Source organism: Limulus polyphemus, unplaced genomic scaffold, assembly GCF_000517525.1.
Source record: "Limulus polyphemus unplaced genomic scaffold, Limulus_polyphemus-2.1.2 Scaffold1590, whole genome shotgun sequence".
NCBI classification, from domain to species: Eukaryota; Metazoa; Arthropoda; class Merostomata; order Xiphosura; family Limulidae; genus Limulus; species Limulus polyphemus.
Genome location: NW_013667200.1, coordinates 129,937 through 141,912, shown reverse-complemented (window position 1 = coordinate 141,912; position 11,976 = coordinate 129,937). Strand labels below are relative to the sequence as shown.

The window sequence follows — 11,976 nt, the reverse complement described above, 5'->3', positions numbered from 1 at the left end:
TCATTTTATTTTGCTTTAGATACTGAAGATGGAATCTGATAGAATTCCGAAACGTTTATCTATGTTCCCTTTTTGTTAATGAACAATGTTCTATACCATAAGTGTCGTAATATTGTTTAACGTACAGTTCGTATCGGACTTGTAATTATCATGGATATCAGTAATTAGGTCTAGACATCACTATGTACTATGATTCTCAGCTGAAAGAAAAGTTTGAATAGTCCTAATGGTGTAACGATTCTTTTCAGAGATCACTAAACACAAATAATATTTTACTTTAAATGTGTATTTATCAATGTATTTCCCAATATGTATATCCAATTAATTTTTTTTGTATCAAATTTAACAATGTACTTATAAACAATAATGATAGGGTTAGATACTCAGGATTTTTTATTTCTGAAATTTCCTGACTCATACTAAAATTGATCTTATGGTAAACCTGCTGTATAAATTCGTCAATATTTCTTTCACAAGCATAACGTAAAACAACATACAGTGAACACCATACACTTAACTATGCCTTGTTGTTGTTTTTTTATGTAATATTTCATTGTATGTGTCACGTTTATTACTTCTGGAACATTCTTTAACTAGAATTATTTATTCAAATCGAATAATACATTCTTCAATATAAAGTCATCGCTTTGTCTTGGTTATTTAATGATAACACTTCTGTCTAGTGAGTTTCGTTATAACAAGAGATCCGTGGTTTATTGTTAAAATATCTGAATATTGATTTGAACGTTGTTGCTCAGCTTAGGTTTCAGGATGCCTTAGGTAGCCTTTTGACCAATCGAATTCAACCTAAATCGACAGTCGAAAGCCAGCTACATGGTTTAACTTCAGTATGTATATATGGCTGAACAAAGCTTATTAGGAGCTCACTGCTGGTCTGTTATTAAGAGCAAAGTTTCACAATGAGCTATCAATAGAAAATCCAAACATTAATATATATATATGTATGATGATTTCTCCAAGAACAAATGTAGTTACTAAGAGAAAAAAAACAACAACAAAAAACATTCATAGACCGAATAATTAGAATATGATATTTTTTGCTTGAACTACAATTCTAATGTAAATGGACAGATGATACTAAATGTTTGGATTAAACTTCATATTGTTTATTCGAGTTCTGTAGCTATTATAAAACATCTTATATGGTTTATTCGAGTTCTGTAGCTATTATAAAACATCTTATATGGTTTATTCGGGTTCTGTAGCTTTATTATAAAACATCTTATATTGTTTATTCGGGTTCTGTAGCTATTATAAAACATCTTATATGGTTTATTCGAGTTCTTTAGCTATTATAAAACACCTTATATTGTTTATTCGGGTTCTGTACCTATTATAAAACATCTTATATGGTTTATTCGAGTTCTGTAGCTATTATAAAACATCTTATATGGTTTATTCGGGTTCTGTAGCAAGATGTTTTATAATAAAGCTACAGAACTCGAATAAACAATATAAGATGTTTTATAATAAAATATGGTTTATTCGGGTTCTGTAGCTTTATTATAAAACATCTTATATGGTTTATTCGGGTTCTGTAGCTTTATTATAAAACATCATCACCATAAGTTTAATCTAAAAGTTTAAATCTACTGAGGAGTTAGTTATCCTCTTTAGCAACGTCTGCAAGGGGCTTTAATCCTCAGCTATATTTCTTTTGACGATTTAGTTGTTTTTTCCATAGTTCCAGTGAGGATTTTAGTTTCCAGCTAGATTTATTTTGAGTATTTAAGTGTTCTTCTTCCACACTTTCTACTTAGAACTTTCATTCCAAGCTTATATTTCTACTGAGGGTTTGGTTTTTTTATTTAGTATTTTCTGTCCCCCACCCCCACAGTGGCACAGCGGTATGTCTGTGGACTTACAATGCTAGAAATCGGGCTTCGATGCCTGTGGGCAGCAGAGCACATTGTGTAGATTGGTGCTAAATTACAAACAAACTATATTTTCTAGTGAAGACTTTAGTCCCCAACTATATTTCTATTAAGGATTTAATTTTCTTCTTTCATACTCTCTACCAAAGACTTTAATCCTCCTACTATACTTCTACCGAGGAATTACTTTCTATCTTCTGTACTTCACACTTTTTAAAAGTATTCATTTCTCCCCTCCTTTTCACACTCTCTTCTGTACTTCACACTTTTTAAAAGTATTTATTTCTCCCCTCCTTTTCACACTCTCTTCTGTACTTCACACTTTTTAAAAGTATTTATTTCTCTCCTCCTTTTCACACTCTCTTCTGTACTTCACACTTTTTAAAAGTGTTCATTTCTCCCCTCGTTTTCACACTCTCTTCTGTACTTCACACTTTTTAAAAGTATTTATTTCTCCTCTCCTTTTCACACTCTCTTCTGTACTTCACACTTTTAAAAATATTTATTTCTCTCCTCCTTTTCACACTCTCTTCTTGTAGTTCCACATTTCTACACTTTCTACTAAGAAATAAATTCTAACTCCTACCGAGAACTTTGATTTTCACATTTTTAAATTAACAACGAGAAGCAAAAAAGGAGACTTAACAAATAATGTGGACGTTCCTAGATACATTCTGTCACTATGCTTTACTTTAGTGTGGACGTTCCTAGATACATTCTGTCACTATGCTTTATTCTAATGTGGACGTTCCTAGATACATTCTGTCACTATGCTTTACTTTAGTGTAGACGTTCCTAGATACATTCTGTCACTATGCTTTATTCTAATGTGGACGTTCCTAGATACATTCTGTCACTATGCTTTATTCTAATGTGGACGTTCCTAGATACATTCTGTCACTATGCTTTACTCTAATGTGGACGTTCCTAGATACATTCTGTCACTATGCTTTACTCTAATGTGGACGTTCCTAGATACATTCTGTCACTATGCTTTACTTTAGTGTAGACGTTTCTAGTTACCTTCTGTCACTATGCTTTACTCTAATGTGGACGTTCCTAGATACATTCTGTCACTATGCTTTATTCTAATGTGGATGTTCCTAGATACATTCTGTCATTATGCTTTACTTTAGTGTAGACGTTCCTAGATACATTCTGTCACTATGCTTTACTTTAGTGTAGACGTTCCTAGATACATTCTGTCACTATGCTTTACTTTAGTGTAGACGTTCCTAGATACATTCTGTCACTATGCTTTATTCTAATGTTTACGTTCTTAGATACATTCTGTCATTATGCTTTACTCGCACGTTACAAATATTTCTGTATATTAAGCAGGTAAGAAACGATGAATGTCTTCACTAAGCTTCTATACGTCCACGAGTGTTCTTTTCAAATATTTCCCCCTTCTTTCTCTGTATGTTTATGCTATGCTGGGTATTATGCATGCATGCCTGAGTCAGTGTTCTTCGAAACATTGATGTATATATATATATATTCAAGCCATTAGAAGTTGGTTTATCAGTTTTATCTTTTAATTTTTGTAATGTTTTCTTTGTGTTCTATACAGCAGAGTGTTTTTAGATTAACATGGTTCTACCAGTTGATCAATCTTTTCCATTGTGTTTCAAAGCAGATGTGAATTAACGCGGAAAATTGGAGAAGTTCTTAACGAGCGTGTGAATACGCAATCTTATTGAATACGGTTTGTGGTGTTTGACAAGTACACCTGCTTCCTGAAACGGAAGTGTATAATCAATATCGTTTGTATTTTAACAAAGACCACTGCGAACATTTATAACGAAGACAATCTAGGTTAAAGGACTGGACAATAATTAGGGTTTGGGGAAGGCCATGAGCTGCCAAAAAAAAAAAAGGGTACCTTATGTTCAGAGTAGCTTTAAAGTAGCTTCATATAACATCGTGCTCATTACATTTAACGGTTTGCCTCTGGATTTGTATAGACAAGGGATTCCTCCTAGTTACCTTATTTTAAAAAAAATTCATAATAGAAATTTAATGATTCCAGCAACTGTTACAACCGAAGTCGAGAAAGTTTGTTTGTAAGTAAGCACAAAGCTACACAATGGATTCTAGCGCGAACTTACACTGCTAGAAACCGGGTTTCGATACTCGTGGTGGGCAGAACACAGATAGCCCATTGTGTAGCTTTGTGCTGAATTACAAACAACCAAATGTATTTTTATGAATTATGTATATTTTTGTTATAAGGATTATTTTGCATTGTTAACTTAGTATATGGATTTAAGACTAACCTAAGTCTCTTAAGCTCTTAAACTTCGGGACTTATTATTGGGATTATGGCCGAAAATTCGATTAACAAGTAGAATACCCAACCGACGAATCACTGCTTTCTAATCGTTATACACTTCTGTTTTATGACATTGCTCGCTCCTAGTTAGTTTGGTATGTTAAATTAATTACATTATATTCGCTCTGTTAAGTTTAGGCTCTGAGATACGTGGATTGCTAGCTTGCTTTGATCAATAGTTACTGACAGCTGCTATAAGCCTCCCGTTAGCTTCAATTAAACATGAAGTATCAAGATTTCATTTAATAATCTTTATGTTGTTGTTTTTTCAAGAAATTTGCATTAAACGATAAGATACTAAGTTATGTTTAGTAACTCGAAATGAAAGAAAAATGTTCAACCTTATACCAACATTTTTTGTGTGTAAGCACAATTAGAAATAACGGCGGGAAATGAATTCGGGGAGTTGCCGCAACCATCGCAAGACCCGATTCTCGTATTTCATCATTCGGAAGGTTTTGTTTGTTTGTTAAGCACAAAGCTACACAATGGGCTATCAATGCTATGCCCATTACGGGTATCGAAACCCGAGGTGAAAAAGTGAACGGTATATATTGCAGATAAACGTGGAGAAATATCTGCACCAATAGATGTCGTTATTATTATTATTATTATGATATTTAAAGGCACAGCCATTTCTGTCTGATCATAAGCTGTAAATAGATTAGGCTTAATATAGGTTAATCTCGGTAGAACTCTTTATAGAACGTGAGCAGATTTGCACAGCAGGCTCCAAAATAGTGAACGAGTGTATAGATGTTATTCTGATTTGTCCACCAACACATTTAACTATCTCTTTGTTTCTTTCTCTACCTATCTATCCAACTCTTTATTTCTCTCTCTCTCTCTATCTACCTATCTGTTTCAGAAACAAGCATATGAATATGATTATACCGAGATTTTAAGTCAGCAATCCAAACCCAGAAATGTCAATAAAACAATTATAAAGCGTAAGTTAAATCGAGTCCTAAGGAAAAAATAAACTACACATACATATATATAAAAGATGAACTCATATTTTTACCTTCGACGGTATTTAATCTTGGGATGAATATTCCAAGACCTACTACGGAGGATACCCCCCACCCCACCCCCCACTCCAGCAAATTAGGTTTATTGGTTGTCTCTTTGCATTCGAGGATGGTAGCTGTCTGTTTTATAATCTCTTACTCGGCATGATCCGATTGGCTATGTTATTCCGTTGCGCAGGAATTAAGTTTTATTGGCACATGCGGTGCGACATAAGTCGTCTTTTCTAATCCTTACTGCCTGCATTTCAACTAATCTGCCAGGGAGCTCGAGCACAGGCACGAGCTTGTTCTCGCTGAAGCAAGAGCGGGAGGGTATCGTTTAAGTTTTCCGTTATTGTTGGCAGAATTAAATGTCAAAGAGATTACCGGGGTTTGATGGCAAGTCTAAGCTTCTACCGAGTGTTACGTCACGTTGTATCGGGGCATGGAGAACGTTTTCGAGGGTTAAATTTTATTGTTTAGGTTTGTGGGCGAGTTTTTTTGTTGTTGTTTTTTTTGTATCAGAAGGTATTTTAGCCGCCAACCCCCCTCAAAAAATAAAAATAAAGGAAAAGAGGTGTCTATTCTTTAAAAATGTTATTTGTCGTTTAAAATGAGGTAGAGAAAGTTTTTAAGTAAATATTATCTTTGTTAACAAGGTGATTTTCATATGGCTAAAAAAAATACGTAACAATACATCCTTTCTTCTTTTCAATATTCCAAAATTCCTTGTTTGTCTATCCTGTCTATTATCGATTGATTTGTTGTTATTCAATTATACATCTATTTTTTCCTGTTATTATCAATCAGATATGAAAAGTCCAAGAATTATGATGTATTTGTCAATGTGTGTGTGTGTGTGCTTGCCATTTGATCCATAAGTTTTACTATATAGAAAATTATGGTATAAATACTTTTCCAAAAGATGGCGCCACTCAAAAAGAAACGCAATTGCTTGTCGATAAGAAAATGATTTTCGAAGAATACTTACTCTGTGGTAGTTGTTTAGTAGTAGAATAAAATAATTCTTGGTGTTAAAGAGGTATTTTTGAAACATATATTTGTCTTTAGCACATACAGATAGGTGTGCGTTGCGCACCAGGAATCGCTTTATAATACTACTAGTCTCATTCGAATCTAATATATATATAGATATAAATTGTTATATTTTCTCAGTACAATTATATCCTGAAGAGTGATCTTTGATGTCACGAAACCGATTGACGAAACTAATAAAGAAGAGAAAAATAGTCTGATATTCCAGTGTTTTGTTATTCGTATCCACATGTGAATCTTATCGATGTTTAAATATATATATATATATAAATAATGTAATTTTATGGGAGGGGAATGAAGATGTGGGTGCTCTAGCCCACAACGTCCTACATACATTTATGGTAAGATATGATATTGGAACGTTTGGTTAGAGTACATATTTTTGTATGTTTTTGAAATAAAACCGCATTATATTTGTTTTAATATATCCATTAAGCTCAATATTTTTCAGTTAATATATATTTTTTAATTTTATACGAATGTCACAATGTTAACATTTCTCTCATTTATATATTTTTATTTATTTATTCTTAAACGTAATGGTCTCTGTTTGCTTAATGTTCATATCTTGTATCTTACAAGATAACAACACCCAACGGTGTGCAATTTTTCATAAGCTATAATCATTTGTTTTGCTGGTGATCTAAAAATATTGGCTCAACTATATATTCGTAATTCAAGAAGTTCTGGGTAAGCTACCTTTTTCTGCTTGTGGAAAAACAGGAAATTAGTTGTGGAAAGACATAACAGGAGTTAGCAGTGAGCGTCATACTTAGGTCGAAACATTTCACTTGAGCTCGACTTTATAAGAGTATTCTGTTCACGCATGCGTTTCTGCTGAGTAACCAAGATAACAGCAAAATAAAGGGAAACCAGATAAGGATGCTTAAAATTGCAAGTTCCCTTTTGTACACAGTGCTATTATTTCCATAGTAGTTTGCAGTCCCAGGATCGTTAGAGAGCCAGTAATGGAATGGCAACACAATTATCGCGAATCATGGTGAAAACTTTGTTTTGAAACAAAGCCAAGCTTTAGCTTTGATTTCCAGTCACGATTATCGCTCCACCTACATCTTACGAACGTGTTGATAATTAATAAGCACGTTGTATAAAGCTGGTAATGCTTTTCCATAGGCTCTGTGTTTAGTTCCATATCGCCTACGTAACTTTGTATCTTATCTGATGTTTCCGGTCGGATGGATGTCTTTGTCGCGAAACTAGGCCGACTTTATTAAGGTAGGCATGATCGACCTTGGTCCATTGTAGTCGCTCTGCTCTTGGTTTTCGGTCCTTTGCCCTAGAATGGACATTACACGCTTGACTTCCTGGCCCGGGTACGAAGGGAAGTGAACTCTAAAGGGGTTGGTATCGTTACATACTAAACTCTTTTGTTGGGTTTCGGTGTTACTGTTAATTATTCTGATCCACACCATGCGTGGTTCTGTGGGAAAAAGGTTCTTTCAAAGTTCGCGAATTGTGATCTGATTTTATGTTATACGTCACGTATTTTTTTATATTTCAGGATCAACAACTAACATTGATGTTGGAGGGATGTGTGGAATGGTCAATTTACGAGACAGACCGTTAGGGGAATTTCAACATAACACAACGCCACCTTTTTCACCAAGCAAGAATATATCCAAAACAAGACCGAAGCGAATGCGCACTTCCTTTAAACACCATCAAATGCGCACTATGAAATCTTATTTTGCCATCAATCATAATCCAGATGCTAAGGATTTAAAGCAACTGTCTCAAAAAACAGGACTTAACAAGAGGGTACTACAAGTGAGTTAAATAAGTAAAATAAGTTACCCATTAAAAAGTTTCACACTATCTCATATATATAACGAATTAGGCGTCGTAAGTTAATAAATATTACATTTCGTAAATAAAATAACGATAAATTAATTAGCAAACAAAACAACTTTCCAGTCATAAAAATTATTACTTTCTTTATACAGAAAGCTGAAAACATTATGTCGATTTTGAATATGTAAATAAGCAAGTCACGTAACAACCAAAGCCGATGAAAAGTCGCGTTAGCACGGAATGTATCAAAATTATATTCTGAAATTCCTTGGTGTTATACATGTAGTTTCATGTCACTGGACATTAATCTCATACCAGCCTTTTCATACATTCAGATAATAAAAATGTGTTGAGATCGGGAATTTAGAATTTACAAGAAGGGGATTTCCCTTGTACTTAATGATATAGAAAAACAAGAGAATGTGTATCAACATTGGTATCCAGGACCACTCCGAAAGAGACCTGCAACAAGTTATCCTCTAGCCGTGGTAAACATAGTACAGCGTCTTGTAACAGGCGATAATTTACAGACGCAAAGATCAATGTCAAAAACCGTCGCCGTCCATGTGCCTCTCGCAACTGTACCAACACAATAAAGAAGCATATCTATCTATAAAAGCGACACAAGTCAGGTATACATATCTTACTTCCATGATATAGCCCTTCAACCGTCACCAACTTCGAGCAGATAGAAAATGAAACGACGATTCATGGTATTCCATACGAAGACATACTGGTAAAAGTCGTCAATGGATTTTTATCGGATTGTTGGAAAAGATGCTGAGAAACCATTTTCCTCGTACATTAGACGGAATATGGAAAGCATGCAAGAAGATTTGGTGTGCTTTTGTCATGACACTTGTATCGAAGAAACGTTATAGAAAGCCCTTAAGATTTGCAACCAAAATTACAGATTATTGCCGTAAATATTGCCGAGCTAAATGATGTTTTAAACCTACACCAACATAACAGTCCCAACGATTTGGAAAATTTTCACTCTGGTCTGAAGTTTGGTTTTAAATGTGTCATTAGATGGCCAGAGAAACGAATGCATTATTTACATGACTCAATTGACATTGGTGTAAGTCGGGTGAATTATTCTTTCCCAAAGTGACATTTTGTATTTTCAGATGCACTTGATTTTGTTTATGAAATAATACTCTGTCGAGTACATGAAAAATATTTTAATCGCCTCTGTGAAAATCTTCAAGTATTTGTTTTGCGAACATCAATGACAAAAATTAACAATTCTAACAACAAAACTACAACGTACAGGCTTAAGTAATAACGATTCTAGTTTCATAAACAATATTTGTTTGGTTAGCCTCTCCCAGGTTCAGCGGTAAGTCTAAGGGCTTATAACTTTAAAAATCGGGTTTCGATACTCGCGGCATGCAGAACGCAGATAGCCCATTGTGTAACTTTGTGCTTAAATAGAAACAAACAATTCGTTTGTTTAGTGCAAAGTTTTTACAATGGGCTATCTGCACTCTGTCCGCCTTGGGGAATCGAACCCAAGATTTAAACATTGTAAGTCCAGAAACTTACCGCTGACCAAACACTGACTCACGAACAGTAAATCTCTAGTTTTACATTACAGCTGTGAAAAATTAACTCAGGCTTGTACTTGCTTTTTTTTGTTATTATTTTAGATGTAAAATTATGCCTTAATTCTTCCACTTGATGTAAATTCACAATGAATCTATGTTTTAGGTTTGGTTCCAAAACGCTCGAGCCAAATGGAGGAGAAACATTCTACACCAACACACCCAAGGACCGAAAGTTGTCGAAGAATCACAACCATTGGTGGAAATGACGGCAGAAGAGACTTTACTCAACGCTCTGTGAACCTTCCTAAAGCACACTCCGCACTTTTCACCAAAGAGGAACAGGGCGCTTCAACATATTCAGCCTTGTTCAAAGAGTGTCGGGATAAATTTAGTGACATTACGAAGTCAGAATAATGAACTCGTTTAGGTTATACTTTTGTTTGACCCTTTTTTAGAACCGTGTGAGACGATAGAGGGTTAATCCCATAGGAATAAAACAACGATCGACGAGTAATATAAACGATACTGAAACCTAATGTCCACGTGTATTAAGGCTGTATATTTTCCCTAGCTACTGACTTAAGAGTAGAGAGAGAAGTATTAACGTCTATCTAGATGTCAATAAACTTGGTTCCTTCTTTCATTATAAATGGCCTGGTTTCAATGATTCTATACACACACTACTAAACACGAAAACTGAAACTATAAACACGATCAGTTTGTTTGTATGTTATTAAGCACAAAGCTACCATGGGCAATCTGTGCTCTGCCCACTAGGGTAGCGAGCCCCGATCTTTAATATTTAATAGCAAAATAGGTCCAAAGAACTTCTGGAGTGCAAACATTCAAAATAAATATAGTAACTATAACACTGAGTTTTCACTTACTTCCTAGTAAACATATGTACGTTGCATGGACTTGTGCGCATCTCCTGAACGAAATCTGATAAATTCTCTCAAAAGGGTTTGTTTGTTTGTGAATGGTTTGTTAATATCTTTGATGTGACGATGAAAATTTTTAATTTCTATGTTATTTTATGTGACGTAGGAGGGGGAGGGGAATGCTTATGGGGTAGAATTTACTTGGATTTCGTACCATATTTTGCAAAACACTTTTTACTTTTATGAGAAGATAGTGATGTGTTAACTGTCACCAATGTAAGCGAAATACATGTATTTTTACTGTCACCAATGTAAGCGAAATACATGTATTAAAAATACGAAAGAGGGGAAGATAACACGATATTTACTCATATTTTGGTTACACTCAGTTTACCTTTTATAATTTTTTGAGAGTAATAGAAGAATATATATTGTTCAGGAATGATATCACAAATTTTGAGCACAATAGTGAGTCTTGACACTTTTTTTTTATGATGGGAGTGAATTAATTTGTTTTGAATTTCGCGCAAAGTTACACGAGGGCTATCTGGGCTAGCCGTCCCTAATTTAGCAGTGAAAGACTACGGAGAGGACAGCTAGTCAACATCACCCATCACAAACTCTTGGGCTACGAATAGTTGGATTGTGCGTCACATTATAACGTCCCCACGGCTTAAAGGGCAAACATGTTTGGTTTGTTTGTTTGTTTTGAATTTCGCGTAAAGCTACACGAGAGCTATCTGCGCTAGCCGTCCCTAATTTAGCAGTGCAAGACTAGAGGGAAGGCAGCTGGTCATCACCACCCACCGCCAACTCTTTGGCTACTCTTTTTACCAACGAATAGTGGGATTGGCCGTCACATTATAACGTCCCCACGGCTGAAAGGGAGAGCATGTTTGGTAGGACGGAGATTCGAATCCGCGACCCTCAGATTGCGAGTCGAGTGCCCTAACCTCCTGGCCATGCCGGGCCCAACATGTTTGGTGGGACGGAGATTCGAACCCTCGATCCTCAGATTGCGAGTCAAGTGCCCTAACCACCAGGTCATACTAGACTAACCGAAGGTGAAGATTGGATTCATAGTAGGACTTTACATGATACAGAAGTGCAGATTTTAAACACTTTCCATGACAGGAGTGCAGATTTTGAGTACAATTGGAGTTTAGAGATTGTTCAAGTTGGAATAGCAGACTTTGGGAAGAATAGAAATTTGAACATTTTCTTGAAGGGAATGCAGATTTTGAGCGCAATAGGTGTTTGAATATTGCTCATGACAGGATTACAGATTTTCACCATTATTCATAATGAAATTCGTATTAAATATTTTATAAAGTGGCTTGTTGAATCTAATTTTAAGTTTCGCAGCTCAATAAATTTATTGTTTTTAAGGACTCCTATTCCCCTCAACCCCCCCCCCCCCACACACACACACACAAG

General features: G+C 35.1%; 1 protein-coding gene across 4 annotated transcripts in view; it reads left to right on the top strand.

Annotated features, from left to right (window-relative positions):
- Positions 1–10,270, top strand: part of LOC106464221 (LIM/homeobox protein Lhx2-like) — a 128,128-nt gene extending 117,858 nt beyond the window's left edge. For all 4 annotated transcript variants that reach the window (XM_022391927.1, XM_022391929.1, XM_022391928.1 and 1 more), the window contains exons 4-5: positions 7,819–8,084; positions 9,822–10,270. In XM_022391927.1, coding sequence (XP_022247635.1) covers positions 7,819–8,084; positions 9,822–9,956 — 401 coding nt within the window. In that variant the 3' untranslated portion in view covers positions 9,957–10,270. The remainder of the gene's footprint in view (positions 1–7,818; positions 8,085–9,821) is intronic.
- Positions 10,271–11,976: the final 1,706 nt, after the last annotated feature.